General features: G+C 41.4%; 1 protein-coding gene across 2 annotated transcripts in view; it reads left to right on the top strand.

Moving 5' to 3' along the window:
* Positions 1-17,588, top strand: part of LOC109291312 (glutamate decarboxylase 2) — a 65,562-nt gene that overhangs the window by 23,625 nt on the left and 24,349 nt on the right. For both annotated transcript variants that reach the window (XM_019508271.1, XM_019508272.1), the window contains 4 exons: positions 6,432-6,511; positions 11,839-11,893; positions 13,474-13,590; positions 15,771-15,835. In XM_019508271.1, coding sequence (XP_019363816.1) covers positions 6,432-6,511; positions 11,839-11,893; positions 13,474-13,590; positions 15,771-15,835 — 317 coding nt within the window. The remainder of the gene's footprint in view (positions 1-6,431; positions 6,512-11,838; positions 11,894-13,473; positions 13,591-15,770; positions 15,836-17,588) is intronic.

The following is a 17,588-nucleotide window of genomic DNA, read 5'->3' as shown; positions in this document are numbered from 1 at the left end:
CCCCAGCCCCCACCCACTCTCCCAGCCCCACCCCCCATGGCTGCCTCTCCCACCCCAGCTCCAGCCTAGTGTTTAGGATGATAATGGATCAATGCCCAGAGTATGCATACAATGGGACCATTGCAGTAAATGCTGTAGTTTGCTATTAGACCTGAGATTTCAAGTCATCCAAGTACCAAGAGCCTACATAAGGCTCGCCATACTGTTTAAACCCTGAGTGGAACTGCACTGTAGAGGGAATTTCCATGGTAGCCTAAAATGACTAAGACAGAGGGGCTATTAGGGATAAGGACCCAGGATCCATGATTACACAGGAGCAGTGGACCAGTGCCTACAAACAGATGTCTCAGAGGGGCAGCAGCCACTGCCTTAGCTATTCTGCTGCCTGTCATGCCAAGTAGTTGTAGGTGTGAGTTAATTCCTCACCCTATTAATTTTCTTCTCAAAGCTTATCACTCTGGATTTGTGTAGAAAGAAACTAATTTCAGGCTTAATTGTACTGACATGGGCACTGGGGATCCCTACGTTAAAATGTTTTTTCCTCAGTACCAGCCATTCCCAATTATGAGATAATAATTTAAACTAAAGTCAGTAGGTAAAATAAAGTCAGCCATAAAATAGGACAGTAGATTGAATGTTGTAATAATAACAAAGTATACCATCTATATATTAAAGGAGTTCTCATGTAAGATCATTATATATATATCTTGGTCATAGCAATTTTAATGAAGCTTTACATCTAATAAGTGGGATATTTATTATTTAAATTCTTTATTTTTTTAAGAGGCCTCACCTTTTTAATTAATGCACCTGTAATAAATTTGCATTGTGCTTCTTACCTTACAAAGTATATTATCAAAAACTGTAGAGGAACTGGTACAGCAAATAAACTTATTCCAAACATAAGACATTTTAGAACATATAAAGAGTATCCTCACTCAACAGGTCCATTTTGCTGTGGGGAATAATCCACTCCTATTGTTTAAAGTTAATAATACTCTCAACTCCCTGCTTTTCACAATTTCATTTAAACCATTCCCCTTTCCAAAGGCAAATCTAGATTTCCTTTCAACTCCTAGCCACTCAACTCTAACTCTTTGCTAGCATAAAGGATATATAGATCATTTAATTGAAATCTTCTAAGAGGCCATTTCAAAGTCTCCTTTTACCACTGAGAAATACCATGAAATACATCTACCAACTTTAAGTTCTGTATTCTTTTACATTATTAATACAATACAATACAATACAAGACTATAGAACTCAAAAGTTGTCCTTAATTAAACACAACATATTCCATATTCTATTCAACATACATATGTGTATATGTATATAACTGAATTGATGCAAGTAATTATTTTACTAAATCTATAATAATTTCTGGCTTCATAAAACCATTAGTAAACTATTATTATTTTGACACCATTGCATTTCCACTCCAGTCTGTGTAAAGATCAGCTATGCCTTCTCAAACTCAGGAATTTACTGTCATTATAGACTTCATGATGTCAGCAGCTTCTTAGTCAATATGTCCTTTCCTTATCATGGAGCTCTACGTATCATGGAGCTCTATAGATTTTCATAGATCTCATAGACATTCGGGCTGGAAGGGACCACGGAGGATCATCGAGTCCAGCCCCCCACCCCAGGGGCAGGAAGTCAGCAGGAATCATAGGATCCCAGCAAGATAAACATCCAAATGTGTCTTGAAGACATTCAAAGGGGGTGCTTGAACCATCTCTGGCAGCAGTCTATTCCAAACCTATTTTCAAACTGTACAAAGTAATCAGTACCACCAAAAAGGCCTTTTTTGTATCATCAAGTGAGTCTTTTTCTAGAATTCAATAGAGATATGGATCTAATTAATTAATGTAAAGCCTTCTGATTTAATCATTTAGCTAAAACATGAAAAGCTGATTTATTAATCTAATCAGAGAAGGTCAGTACTTTTTCCATTCATAATCAATGTTTGATACTGTTGGTCTCTTTAGTCACATGAGTTTGAGAAGAATTTTAAAGGTTTCAAAAAACAGTCAAGACAATAGGATTTACCTTAATATATTGTCCAATATAACATATAAGCATATGTACCCATAATCCAGTAATAGCTTTGTTAAAAGTATGGTTAGGCTGTATAGTTCAACCCTAAAACTGAGTAAATACATAATTATAATAAACTTTAGAAATGTTGTTTCCCCACTCATCTATGTTAGCTCCAACATGTAATCTCCCCAAACTCCATTTCACAACCTAAGCAAGGTAAAAGCCTGCAATCTCTAATTCATATGCCCAAAATGTGATTTCCATGGACTCATAACATGGACAAATCAAAACTAGTTTTCAACAGAATATTCAAAAACTTTTCAATAACAGCTATTTTATACCATATTTCAAGTTTCTATCTCCACCTGTTTAGCACCCAACCACACAAAACTCTTTTACATAATTATTTTACTCTCCTTGTTCTCTGAAAATGTTATTGGCAGAGGTTTAAAATGGAAACTCATGCAACCTGAAGCATGATAGATACTGCTACTCCTCTTGTGATTACATAGATTATGTTAAATAGTTTTAGTTCTTAAACATCTTTCTATATCCTTTTTTCTTTTGTTACAGTCATACACATCATTTCTGGGGGCTGGTGTGATGTGGTTGTTAAGGCACACAGTTGCAAGCCAGATTCAAGGCAAACAGCAGAAACACTCATGGCACGGCCCTATTAGATTCTAATTCTGTTAAATACCTTTTCACAAGAATACAAAAAAGAAAAGGAACTGTATTTCTTCACCTTCCTAAGTATTCCTCAGAGGTAGCTCTGTCTTAAAAACTAAGTTAATTTAGAATGGACCACCTGCTGCAAAAATTTAAGTATGCCCTAAACTTTAAATATATACTAAAGTCCCATTGACTTCACATGCCCAAAGTGAAGCATATGTGTCTGTGCTTCACTGTATCATAGGAGTCATAGTAAATAATTTTCTAGTCATCTACCTCTTTTCTTAATGTGTCCAAATCCATCTGCTTAGCAGCACAGCTGAGGTCAAGCAATTCCTTTGTGTAATAATAATGGTTAGTTCTTTTTCTGACTCTATTCTGCCCTTTAATTATTTTGTAAAGATGGAAGGACAGACCACATGCCTTAGTACAGCTACTCCTTGCTTAACGCCATAGTTACGTTCTTGAAAAATGTGACTTCAAGCAAAACAATGTTAAGTGAATCCAATTACATCACAGTAGTTACCTACTAGCAGGCAGCGACCAAACAACGTTATAACCAAATATTGCACAACTTTAAACAAGTATGTTCTCTAATAGATCAGCAACATAATAATGAAACAACATTAACTGGGGCGACTGAGGAGTACCTCTTTGTCCTCTTATCTTTTTTTCCATGCTATTCCTGAGCTAAGGCTCAGGATATGTACAACATGCAGAAAAGTTCCTTATTGCTTTGTCAGAATTCTAGAATTTGGGTGAGATGCTGTTCTATGATATCATAACTTCCATCAAATCAGCACAAGCCACTTAAGATGGCTGCAGGTGAAGCAGAAAGCTATCCACATCATGCAAAAGGTACTACGTATCTGCACAATCCCATTGATTTCAATATTAAAGGTATTGCTTAAGATGATGGAAGCATGCTTATTAATTTGTAGGGGAACAGCCTGCTCTCAGCTTTTCACACAACATTAAGTCTGGTTTTCTTCTTGGTACTCAGAGTCTCTGTTCAACTTCTGTTCCTCTCTTTGCACTTCATCAAGGCTCCCTACATTGTTACAAGCCTGGACTCTGCTAGCACATTTGAATCAACAGAACCTAGTCAGTTTGATTAAAAGCAAAGGTTAGACTTCTCCTGGGACAAATACTTTTTTTTCTGGGACCCTACAGATATAGAGGCCACTGTTTCCCTTTAAATACCTGTGAAGTATCCAAGATAACACTTTTTTCCCAAGATAGTTGGGGTTAATTCCAAGTTGCCTGTGTGAATGACTGTGCCTATTTCAATACAAGTCAAAGTCTGGGATGGTCAGACCCAGGATAAACTCCAAGGACTGCTTTTACCCTTTGATTATAAACAGACATTGCATTTCTCCCAGGATAAAATCTTTTGTCCTTGGATCCTACAGATGTTCATACCCATTGTCCTGCTCCAAGTAACTGTGAAGTATGTGCAATAAGATGTGTACTTCCCCGCTTCTTCCCATGAAAGTGCTGTGTGCATCTGTAAACTAACTGTGGTTTATTTAACTTAATTGCCATTTATTCCAGGGGCAACCCTTTCAGGGTGTGTGTCTCCATGGCTGTCTACTGGCAGAAGAACAGCAAGGTAGCTTTAAAGGACTACATGTGTAAACAACTGTTTTGATCCAAGCCAAAACTCAGGACCATTAGTCCCAGGACAAATGAGACATCTGTTTACAGCCAGGGCAACTAAGGATAAAAACTGTCAGTTTTGACTGAATGAGTCAAAACCCAGGAGCAGCGTAGTCCTCCATACACACAGCTTGTCCCTGAAATGAATGGCAGTTAACTTGAATTAGCCACAGTGGTCCTGGAGAAAGAGTTATCTGGGGTAAAAAAAATGTTGATTTCCCCCCCTCCCCCAGCAAAAAACATTTTATCCTGGGATCCTACAGATGTACAAACACTGTCCCACATTAAATACCTGTGAACTGTTAAATTAAGACTTGGAACAATCATGGCTAATTCGAGTTAATTTGCTTTCAAACTACACAAACTGTGTGTGTAAATGTCTGACCTGGAACCTGTTTTAATGCAAGTCTACAGCACCAGATTAAACCTGCCATCTGTTTTTAGCCTAAAGGGCTATTCTGCTCCCAGGTTTTGACTCAGATCAGTCAGGATCTACTCAAACTCTACATTTGTTTTTACCTTTGGATGCTTCCAAGGTACCTGAGGTGGGGCAATGTGCTTGTATGTCTGTGTGGTCCCAGGTTAACAGGCTTTGTCCCAAGAGAAATCTAACAACTGTTTTTAATCTAATAACACAGCAGTGAGAGTAGATTGAGATGGGATAAAAGGATTAACTATCCCACCACTCAAACAGTTTTCTGATTGCCAACCCAACCTGCTTTTCAGTGAATGGCAAACATGCTTCAGATTTGTATCTTATCATTTTAATCATGAGTATTATAATTGTTTCAACTACAAAAGTTGCACATATTCCTTTTTGGACAATTTAATGATCTGTAGTTAAGTTATAGGACTTAGGACAGATACATTACAGTTAAAGTCAGGTTAATCAAAAAACACTTCTCAGCAGTACAGTTTGATACATTATTATACACTTATACAATATTATAACAACTGGAATTTAAATTTAATTATAAACCACCGCTTATTTAGGAGCCAGTTCCTAACAGAATAATTAGATTAAGCTATTTTCCCCACTATATAACCCCACTTTTATCCTGTGCATTTATATTAGCCCTGATTCTGATATGAGGTTGGTATAACTCCATTTACTTCAGTGGAATTACTCTTAATTTTCACTGACCTGAGATCAAAATCAGGCTTACTGTCTTTATGTGTCCTCAGCTGGTTGCCTATGAAAAGTGAATGGCATTATGACATTATCTGGCTATTGGTCACATAGCAGATGTACTTCACTTGGGATGCCACATGTAAAATTAATCGATTTTCCAGTAAGCTAAGGCAGTAAGTAAAAAAGTTAAGGGTTCTTCTGAGATGAGGGCCAAAGGGCTACAGAGTTAAAGCAGGTCAATTTCTGTAGGCAACAGCACACCGGGGAGGACTGTGGCTGGAATCACATGACATGCTTTTGGGTCCCCAGCATGAGTACCCAAATATTCATTTACAGCTGGGTGGTTGGGGTAGCCTTTGCATAGGGTCAAAGTGGGGCTTGACATCTCATCTCTGGAACCTTAATAAAATTACTTTAACTGCTCTACCACTGTGCCAATAAGAGCCAGTTACAGAGAGTCAAATTCAGTGATAGATGCACACAGGCGTTTCCTGAATAAAATCAGATTAAAGTTATTACTATTGCTTCAAATGATTCCAGTGTCCTAGTCTGAAGCTTCAAATTAAAGAGCTGAGTTTCTCAACTGGGGTGGGCAAAATGTGGCGTGGGGCCAGATGCGGCCTGCCAGGCCATTCTATCTGGCCTGTGAAGCCCCTAAAAATTTTAGAAAATTAACATTTATCTCCCCTGGGCTTCCTGTCATGTGGCCCTTGATGGCTTGCCGAAACTCAGTAAGCAGCCCCCTGCCCAAAATAGTTGCCCGCCTCTGTCCTAGACAAACTACATGAATAGAATGATTGTCTATCTAGATTTGTTTCTCGAGAACACTGGAAAACTAAAGATTTTTGTTGTTTTGGGTTTTTTTGCGTTGAGTTGCAGAAGGAATAATAATAGAAATAACACAGAATACCATATGATTTTTCAGAGTCACTTTTCTGTGAAAAAAGGAGCCGCAGCTTTGGGAATTGGTACAGATAGTGTCGTTCTGATTAGATGTGATGAAAGGTAAGCATAGATTCCAAACATGCTCACTTTTAAATGCTATACAAAACATTTAGGCCCTTATTATCACTTGGTGTAATCAGACTGGTTTGCTTGATTTATAATGATAAGGTTGACTTACAGAGATGAGGAACTAGGGCCTTTGAAACAGCTTGTATAGCAGCTCATAATTAGAACTGGTTGAAAATCATAATCTCTATCATACTGAAAGTTCTGAGATTTTGGAGTTTGTCATCATCCTGAACTAAAACAAAAAATCAACCTGTCAATTATTTTAACACCAAAAGAGTTCCTTGAAATTTTGATTCAGAAGTATTGACATGCTGTGTTTGGATCAAATAACATTTAATTATTCTTGCATTGAAATGTTTAATTTGGGGTTGTCAAATTAAGCTGAAATACTGCATTTCAATGCAGTTCAATGTTGAATTACAGCCACCAGTGACTCCTGGGAGTTGCAGTTTGTATGCCTCCTGTCCTCGCTCTCCTCTATGCGCTAGGTAGTTTGACTGAACCCTAGTTCATGTGCTATACTATGTTCATGAGAATCCCAAGATATCCTCTGACAGTAAAGCCAGAGGATAGATTGTAGTACACTATAGATCATGAACAGCCACCAGACAGTTCAGCCAACAGGACAGGAATGAGGGCATGAGGTACCTACAAAAACTTGAATATTCATTCATGTTGAACTGCCTGAAATTAAATGTTTTCATCCAGTTAAATCCATGTATGTTCCTAAGACAAAATAGAAAAGATGTGGCAAAACCAGCATTTTCTTGTGGAAATTTTGTTTGAGAGAAAGTGCATTTTCTGTTGAAAAAGAAAATTGATGCAAAATTTCCAGCCAGTTGTATTAATAATCTTTTAGTAAAAATACTCTTTTTATGACCCATTGAATACTATTGTTATAATGTGCTGAATCATTTATGGCTCCAGATTAAGTGAAACACTTAACTACAGTCTCAATGTTCTATTTCTATCATAAAAAGAATAAAACTACCTGAGCAATTTAGAGTAGTAATCACAGAAGACCCTGTATATTGATTTATAGACTTACTATCTCCCTCTTCACAAAAGATTGAGCACTCTTTCCAAAGGAATTAATGACCACATGGACAACTGACACACTAGGCCTTATAATAAACCCTTTGCTTTTTCTGTTTGCTAAGAACCAAATTCATGTAACTGGTCCTCTTTGCATTCATTCTGTGCAAAATAAATGTAATATCTTCTTCAGAGATCACACTACTTCTAAATTGTTCTTCCTAAAGAAAAGAGCAGTTACTGCATGTCTCATCAATTTCCAGGCCAATAGGCAACTTACAGAGCACAATGCTAGACTGGAGCTTAGAAGTGATGCAGGGGAGAAGATTTCTTGTGAAGGCAGGGCTTGGACTAAAGTGAGGCTAGGAGACCATCTGAGCTTTTGAACACCTGTCTAATCCGGGACAGCAGATAGTAGCATACTGACGGGGGCAGGAGGGGGTGGTAGCGGGCCATGGCCCAGGGCACTGGCCAGGGCGTGGATGCCAGCTGGAGAGGCCATGACGCCTCCCACGTTTTGTGTGTGGCCCACCTGTCTGCCCGCCCGGTGGGTTGTGGTTTGCGGCTTTTGGCTTTCTTTGGCCATTCCAGCCAGAAATTCCAGCCGCCACTCCTCCCCCTATGGCCAGTGTGCCGCACTGCTAATTCCCCCATGGAAGTGCCATGGGGCGGGATGTGGGGCCCTGCACAGGTTGATTTGCCTCGGGCCCTGCACCCTGCTCGGCTCATCTTTGGAGGGGGCACAAATGCAAGCATTGGCCCCCGGGCACCAGAGACCCATGGTTCACCACTGACAGTCAGTTCTTATTCTCAGCTACATCTCCTAGAATTTGCCTGTATCTTTGTTGCACTGGGGCTGGTCTGCAGGGTATTTTCATAAGCATTTTAGCCATAAGAGCATGCAGGCAACTAGCCTAAACAAAGCAAAAATGCAGTTCTGTCAAAGGTAGGACTAGTTTACCAATCTTTTAACCCTGTGTTTACTTACCATGCAGGTATATTGACAATGGTAGTGCCTGGATAACTCCATGCCCTTCTCCATGCCCATATTCCTTGAATATGATGCCCTTGAATTTAAGCTACCCAAATATTCTGACTTGCAACTTAATTTAAAAAAACCCAAGCAAATAGGGACAAATTTAAAAGGATACAACCTCTGTGGTACATATAATAACAATAACTTTTTACTTTTTTTACTCTAAGACAGTCCATTTTTAGAAGAAGGATTTGGTTTTGAAGGCGAATCTTACGTTTAAAGGCATACTATATATCTGTTTGTAATGTGATAGGTTGATTTGTTCCTACTATATTTTGGCTTTATTGAAGATTTTTTCTACCTGCTCCAATGAGTATTATGGCCATATGGGGGACCAACTTACTACTTGCTCCTGTGTAAATTTTGAAAATGCTTGCAGCTTTGTTTACTGAACACTCCTGTGTACATTGTGTTATTGCTCGAGCTGGCTAATTACTTGCTTCCACATGAATTTTGGCAATGCTCAGGTCTAACTAGCTGCATGTGACTGGATCTATTCTAGCAGTGCTTAAGCCTGTTATGCAGCAGGTTTCTATACCATATATAGAGCAAGAATACTCAGCCTTGGTTTTACATGTTTTTATTATATTCCTTTTATGTTCCCAGAAACACTTCTAAAAGAAAAAGAAAAAATGTTCAGACTACTTAACACATAAGCAGGGGAAAGTTCAAGTCAATAGAAATTTTCCCCCTGGAATCTAAAAACAAAATGATTGTTGATATTATTCTTTCAACGGGAAAAGCAAAATACTGTGACTGGGTTTTTACAAAAGTTAGGCTGTCCAGGCCCATCTTTACCAAAATCCTTTTCTTTGATAAAGTTCGTGACTGTGTTGGAAGTTCTACATGCTTAAAAACTAGAGCTTGTGGTAGGCCAGTAGGGGGTGCTCCTGCACTGAGCCACCCACCTCACTGCACCCGACCACCTTCTGGGCTCCGAGTGCCTCCCCAGGGGGCCTCACATCTGGCCGACCCCCTTCCTGGAGCACACCCACTAGCCTGGGGGTAGTGCCTCCACCACCCAGGATCTGGCCACTATGCCCCCTGGGAAACACAAGCCTAGTAGTCCTTGAGGTTACTCAACCCACTTCAAGAACTTGGGGTGCTTCCCCCAGTCTGAAGCACAAATAGTGGTTTCCCTTAATCCACCGAACCAAAGAGACCCCAAGGCATAATCTAGACCCACTCCCAATAAGTCTCCCATGCTAGGTACAAAGGAGAACTTTACAAGGAGTAGGTTTGGAATAGGGTACAGGGTACAGCAATATCAGAGAAAGCCCATAGAGCAAGCAGGGTCGCTGGGTAGCCTTTGATCACGCACCTGAGTACTGCAAGCTGTATATCTAGTTAGATCTCAGGTAGCTTACTCACAAGTATCATCCAGAAGCTGGTGGAGATTCCCTCTGGAGGCAGGGAGTTCATTGATCATGAGTTTCAAAAAAGAGAGCAAGTTTCAGATGGTCCAGCTCTTCTCTCTCTGAGTTTTCATCATGACTAGTGCCCTTCCTCTTGAGAAGTCCTTAACTTATATAGACTTTATGACCTCTTATACCTGTTCCAATGGAGGCCAGCACCTGTTGGATGCAAGCCAACCAATAAAGAAATTCATCGCTGGTTGCTGGGCAGACTGGTACAGTCTCTATCCCCCTCCCAGTCAGGTTGGCAGTGCTTAGAACAATAGGGGGCGTAAGCCCCTCACCCAGGTAAGTGATGCCAGTCACATAGGCAGAGGGAGCAGGTTTTCCCCCTCCTTCAGGAATGTATCCAACCCAGGTTACCTAAAGAGATGGGATGTCTGCCCTCTGCAGGGCCCATATGAACCAAATTGTCACACAGCAGAGTTTTTGGGAAGAGACAGAGGTGGTCTTCTGCCACAGAGCTCATAAGAAATGCAGTTTTTTTCACTATAAATTTTCATTTTTTTCCATCTCCATCAAAAGTTCACATGAAGATTTTTTTCAGAGAAAAACATGAAAAAACTTACACATTTTGGTATTCTGTTACCTTTTTGGGAAAGCATTTCAAGTTTTTGGTTTTCAGTTCTTTCATGAAAATATTCCTTTTTAACAAAAACCCACTTTTTCAGTAAAACAAATGACCAGCTGTACTAAGAAAAGGTCCTTTAAGATTTGGTCTCTATAAATACACCTGGTTAGTCAAAATTAATTTAAAAAAACCTTGCAAAAAATCTACAAGGAACCATCATGATGCTAATCTTGTTATACATTTTCTTTCTTCTTGGATAGTCTTACTCTCAGCTGAAACAATCAAAGCCCCACATTTCAATATGTAAATATTAGCAGTGTTTTCATCACAAACCTAATGAATTTACAAGATTTCCCAAATTAGCCTGGGGGGCTTATATGACAGAGGTTGTATCTCAGGTGAATGGCTCATACTAAATCCATTTCAAATACAATATACTCTCCGCGTGAAGGGCTTGAATATGTACACAATCTTAGCCTGGACCAACAGTTTATTTTCCTGCCTGTTTCAAAGCTAATATTAGTTGACCACATGAAGCTATGGAGTAGTTTTCCCTGTTGTAGCTCCTTTGATTTCATTAGTATTACACTAAGGATGAATTTATTTTATTCAAGTGCAAATGAAAGCCAGTGCTTTCCTGTGGATGTGGAAATGTGATGTGGTCACACCTTTACTTCATAGAGGGGAGATACCTTCCTGCTACTGTCCACTTCATTTATGAGCTTCCAGCCAGTCCCATTGCTTGAGGCCACTGCAGCTGAATTGGGGATCCTGTGAGTTGGCCCTTGGAAGGTAGAATCACGGGCTTCACCTTTCAAAGGCCTGCAGTTGAGAACAATATTGGGTTACTGAATTCAGTAAATTCAGAATTTTCCCTGAATTCAGAACTCTCCTGAGAACATCCAGCATATTCTCTATGGTTACAATCCATCTGAACCTGAGGCTCATTGGGCACGTACTTTAAGTGGAGCTTGTGTGAAGGGCCATGCCATGCCCTCTCTGCTTTAGGGTGACTCAAACATGATCAACAGTACATTGGTGCAAACTAGGTGACAATCCACAGGTTGACAATCAGCCCTGTGCTAAGACCAGTGCAAGGACTATACACCAGATGAGGTCTTAATTTAAGGGCGTAAATGGGGTATAGGCCTTGTGCAGTGGTATTAATTTCATCCTTACCTGGGATTGTTACTTAAGGGGGAAAGCAATAGAAAAGGCTGTTTTCAAAAGCAAAGCCCTAATATATTATCCTTTGCTGCAGGGGGAAAATGATCCCATCAGACCTTGAAAGAAGAATTCTTGAAGCTAAACAAAAAGTAAGTGCATTAGCATGTGCCTTCAGAAACAGTACATGGAGTTTGAGCTTCTTCACATATGAAAATGCGTTAAGGTCAATGTAGTTAAAAACAAACAAAAAACAAATATGTCCCATTTTGCAGCAGGTAGTTCAGAACTTTTAAGAAAGATCAGTCACTCTTTCTTATGTTGTTCTAAATGTTAAAACATATATACAGCTCCTGTATGAAATTTTCATATACACTTTAGACTCCACGGCTAAGTACAGACAGTCTAAAACCCCGAGGCTGAATCAATTCAGTCTCTGAATGTTACTTTAAACTGCAGAGATTAAACTGAGAAACAACTGGATACACATTTACTTTTGATTCAGGAAATGTAGCCACATGCCTGCAGTGGCTCAGGCCAGAAGCTGGGGGGTGCTAGAGCACGCCTTTCTTGCACATAGCCATCATGGGCTGTGTGTTTGCTTCCTCTCATAGGCAACACGTACGGGGTGCACAGGGGTGTAGGTGCACCACCTGAGAGCACTGGTGCCCCCCTTGAGAGCAAGCACTCTCAGCTTAGGCAACGGGCCGTGGGGGGCAGGCAAAGCACTGGGTAGTCCCTACCCCCCTCCCACCACACACACACACACATACTTTTCTCTGCTGGAGCAGACAGCCCAGCCCAGCCCAGGGCTGGAAAGCATGCTGGGGGACTGTGATTTAACTTGAACCAGGAAGCAGTCTGGCAAAGAAGTTTCATAAACCAGTTTGACCCAAATCAGTTAAGTCTGATACTACATTCAAGCAGGTTTATCTTAAACTAGTTTCAACCATTTCGAAACTGGTTTATGTGCACTGAACTTATGTTCTTTAAAGGTTTAAACCAGTTTCTGATTACTTAAACTTTATGTATAATTTATGTATAATTTCTGTCCTTATCCCAATACACAATTAATTTGACTCACTATGTCTGTTGATTTCAGTGAAACTATTCATGTATTAAAAGTTACACTCAAGCACAAGACTGCAGGATCAGAGCCTTAAAATGTAAACTCCCTGGGGCAGGGCCAGCGTCTTGTTACCTGATGTACATAATCTAGCACTTTCTGAATGCTAAAGAAATTGAAAGAATCATAATATACCAACAGGTTAATTCCAAATTTGCCAGAGATATTTGTTGTACAATGAAGCTCTATGATAGAGGTAATTTTACATGGCATAACACAGAATACACATTTTTTGTTTCTGACAGAGGCAGGAGGTGGGTTGTTCATTCTACAGCTTATCTTCCCAATGGATACCCTCAATACTGACCTTGGAAATTTGCTGCCACCTTAAGACAGAAATTGTAACATCACTACTATATCAAATAAGAAAAGCCAAAAAAATAGCATGCGAGTTCCTTATTTCCAAATGGCATCTCATTTTTTCATAGGAATATAGATACAGTAACACAGCAGCTACTGGAATTAAGCTTATTTTTTTAATTACTTACTTTATTGTACTACTACACTCTGGCTACTTGGGAGGAAATCAAACTATTGCAAGTGGAGGTGCGTTTTGCTTGTCAGTGAATATTCTCTCTTTTAAAAATGTCTCTCTCCTTTGTGTAGGGATTTGTTCCTTTCTTAGTGAGTGCCACAGCAGGAACAACAGTGTATGGTGCATTTGATCCCCTCATTGCTATTGCAGATATCTGCAAGAAATACAAAATCTGGATGCATGTGGATGTAAGTACTGTATTAGTCTCAGGTCACATCCCATGTTAACATGCATTCACTCATGCACATATAGTGTCATTTTGTACAGATAACAACATACCTGGTTCCTGTAATGAAAACTACACCTAGGGATCAATTCTCCACTCCACTGATTTGGAGAAAGCCTGGGCTTCTGGAACAGACTGGGCATGTAAAACCATTTAAAAATAAAGGCATTTGATTTTAATTGGCTGAACATGAACTTACACGACTGATGTTTGAAACCCTTGTTTGAAAATCTATGCCTTATTTCTAGACATAACTAATTTTAAAAAACAACCTATTTTCAGGCCCATTTCCTGCAAAATGGGGGCTGGGGTGGTGTGTAGGATTACCATATTTCCAGTTTCAAAAAAGAGGACACCTGCTGGGGAGGGGGAAAGGGGTAACATGATTGTGGGAGGGCAGTGATATGCCCGTGTCCTGTCCCTGCCCCTCACTCCCAAACCACAGCACCCCTCAGTCCTGCTGCTGCCCCTCACTCCCAACCCATAGTACTCCACCCCCCAAACCATGCTTGTGCCCCTCACTCCCAACCTGCAGCCCCCTTGTCCTTGCTGATGCCCCTTACTCCTGACCTGCAGCCTCCCGGCATTGTCTGTGCCCCGCACTCCTGGCCCACAGTCTTCCACCCCTCCTGGTGCCCCTCACTCCCAAGCCACAGCCCACCCCCACCTGCCCTGCCAGTGTCCCTAACTACCGACCTGCAGCACCCTGCTCTCCCCAGCCCTGCAGTGTCTCCTGGCTGCCCCACCCCTGTGAGCACAGGCACCAGCACCACCAGCCCAGCCACACAGCTTCCTGCTGCCCCTAGAGTTTCCTCTCCCCTCCCGTGCTGGAGGGTTAGGCACTTCCCCCACCTCCACTGCCCCACTACAGCCCAAGACAACTACCCCCAATGCCACCAGGCACCTGCCCCACTCACACACCCATCCCCTCCACACACACACTCACATGCACACACGCACATGCACATGCACCCGCACATGCATGTGATGGATGCACACACGCACAGTCCCAAGCCCTGGCCCTCAAACCCCCACCTCCCATAGACTTATCTGCATCCAGCTGCCGGGGCTGCTCCCACCACTCTGCCTGGCTGCATGCTGGCCACGTGCATGTGCATACACAATTGCATGTGATGACCCTGCCTCCAGTTGCCCTCCCCCTACTCCCCCCAGCCCCAAGCAACTCCTTGCTAGGACAAGCTAGGAAGTGCCAGGAAAAACTTTGATGCTGAGCAAAGCAAAACCCCAGACATTTGTTGATATTTAAAAAAAACACACAAACAGAGATGGGAGGACCCAAAAAGAGGACACGTCCATGAAAACCCAGACATATGGTAACCCTAGTGTTGTGGGCTCTAAGGTTGACAGCCGAAAGGTTGCAAGTTTGAGGCTGTAGCAGAAGCACTTGTGGTGCAGCTATGCCAGCTGGAAATTCTACAAACTACCTTGTCACAAGGGCATGAAAAGGAAGGAAGGCTGCAAAATAGACAGTTGAGCAAAAGGACATTATTTTTTTCTAAATTTGCAGACAAATAATACTATAATTTCCCCCAAAATGGCCCCAGTAACTGGGGCATATGCTGAAGGTATTTGCCAAATGACATGCTTACCTTACTGGGGTCCTTGCAGTGGCTTATTCCCCTGCACATGCCGGGAGATCAACTCTCAGAGTTCTGCAAGAGGGGAGGCAGGGCAAACAGCTGTGTTTTGTGTCCCATCCCGTTCTATCACCAGTGCCATTCTCCTCCCAGTCACGAAAGTGTAAAGGTCAGTTGACCTTTCAGTGAATCTTTTTTCCCTACTTGTCTCCCTACCACTGCTTAGGGCAGGCCCAGTGTAGCACTGCCATGTGCTAGTGAGAGAGAAATTAGCTGGGCAGGAGGGTGATGCTAGCTGGTCCATGGACCTTGACCTACATAATTCCAGCCACAGGCTACCAGAAGAAAACAGCAGAAAAAGAAGAACTGTGCTAGTATGGATTATGTTTCCACCCACAGACCGCAGAGCTCCATCAGAGCTGTGATTTAGCTGCATGCAGCCCACTTTGGAAAGAAAAGGAGCAGACATCAAAGTGACCTGAATATATGTGTGTCAGCAATGCAAAGTTACCTGATTTTTAAGATAATGTATCTTGTTTTTCAGGCAGCATGGGGTGGTGGGCTGCTGATGTCCAGGAAACATAAATGGAAATTAAACGGTGTTGAAAGGTATGGTTTATTCACAGATTATTAGATGCCCCAATGGACTCTGGATTACTATCAAATGGCTCTAAATAACAATCAACCAGGTTGATACACGTTTAATAACTTATGCCCAATATACACAGTATGCAGCAATCTTTGAGGTTGTTCTGTCAACTGAAATAATATCATTAAGGTCCCTTGTTTAATAAGTATTTTGACTTAAAATTTGTGGTATATGACTTTGTTTTCTGCTACAGATAATGGATAGTTTCTATCTGTGGAATTCACCTCTTCCAAGCTGCAAAATAGCTTCTGGGTGATTCTCTGTGTAGATCTGTTTAGTGAGACTTAGATGTGCATCTCAGTAAGAAATGATCCCTGAAGACCTTGCATTTGGGTTGCCAGATGGTCTGAGATCATCCCATTATTACTGGGGCAATCATGTATAAATCTTCAGATCACTTGCAGGATACACAAAAAATCAACATCACAGTTTCCTGATGTTACAACTCCTAAGTCTTTTTGCAGTGTTACAACATTCTGGGTTCCACAATGCAATTGGTTCTATAGAGATTTTTTATGAGCAGATGAGCTCCTGTGCATAGATTCTTCTATGCCCCATACTCCAGTCCTTCTCTGGAGGGTCAATCTCCTTTTCTCATATACGTGACTATATAATATCTTGTTGCCAATGAAATCAGAAGCACAAAACCTTTACAATTAAAAAAATGACTTAATAAGCTTGATGTATTTTAGTTAACCCCAGTCCCCACCAACACCCAACACACACAAATATTTTTTGCACCAAAAGTTTGCACTATGCTTAAACAGGATATATTTAGTATATCCAGAACAGATAAAAATTCTGCCTCTCCTGTCAGGAGATAGCATAAAAGAGACACATATGTAAAAAAAAAATGGATACAGGATAGGAGCCAAATCTGGATTAGAAACTCTGGCTATATCTGCATTTGAAAGATGTTCAAATTACAAAGTTCAAATCCACAACTGGATCAGAACTTCCTAAATGCTCTGCAAACAGTCATCTCCAAGTAGTGGGCAATGACACGGTTCCCATGGGACATGGGAATCTTGCCATTTCCTATTCTTTCATCATAAGGTGATGAACAGGGGCTCAACTTTGATTTTTTCAGGACATGTATACACCTGATATGTCTACACTGAAAACTGTAATAGAAAACAGTTAAGTGATGTTGAGGGGTAACCAACATGGGTTCATGCCAGGCTGATCCTGCCGGACTAACCTGGTCTCTTTCTATGACCAGGTAACAAAGAGCTTAGATGTGAAGGAGGAAGTCGATGTCATCTCCTTGGACTTCCAGAAGGCCTTCGACACACTGTCCCACCCAATTCTGGTGGACAAGCTGAGGGACTGCAGCACTGACGAATGCATAGTCACATGGGTGGCAAACTGGCTCCAGGGGCGCACCCAGAGGGTGGTGGTGGACAAGTTGATGTTGACCTGGGAGGGTGTGGGCAGCGGAGTCCCCCAGGGCTCAGCCCTTGGGCCAGTGCTGTTCAATATCTTCAATAGCGAACTGGACGAGGGTGTGCAGAGCACCCTGTCCAAGTTCGCTGATGACACCAAGCTGTGGGGTAAAGCGAATACACTGGCAGGCAGGGACCGCATCCAGGCAGACCTGGATAGGTTGGAGAAGTGGGTGGATCTGAACAGGACAAGTGCAGGGTGCTGCACCTGGGGAGACAAAACCAGCATTATGGTTATAGGTTAGGGGCTGACCCTCTTGGCAGCACA

Source organism: Gavialis gangeticus, unplaced genomic scaffold, assembly GCF_001723915.1.
Source record: "Gavialis gangeticus isolate Ggan-Ray unplaced genomic scaffold, GavGan_comp1, whole genome shotgun sequence".
Classification (NCBI taxonomy): Eukaryota; Metazoa; Chordata; order Crocodylia; family Gavialidae; genus Gavialis; species Gavialis gangeticus.
This window is presented reverse-complemented; position numbering and strand designations above follow the sequence as displayed.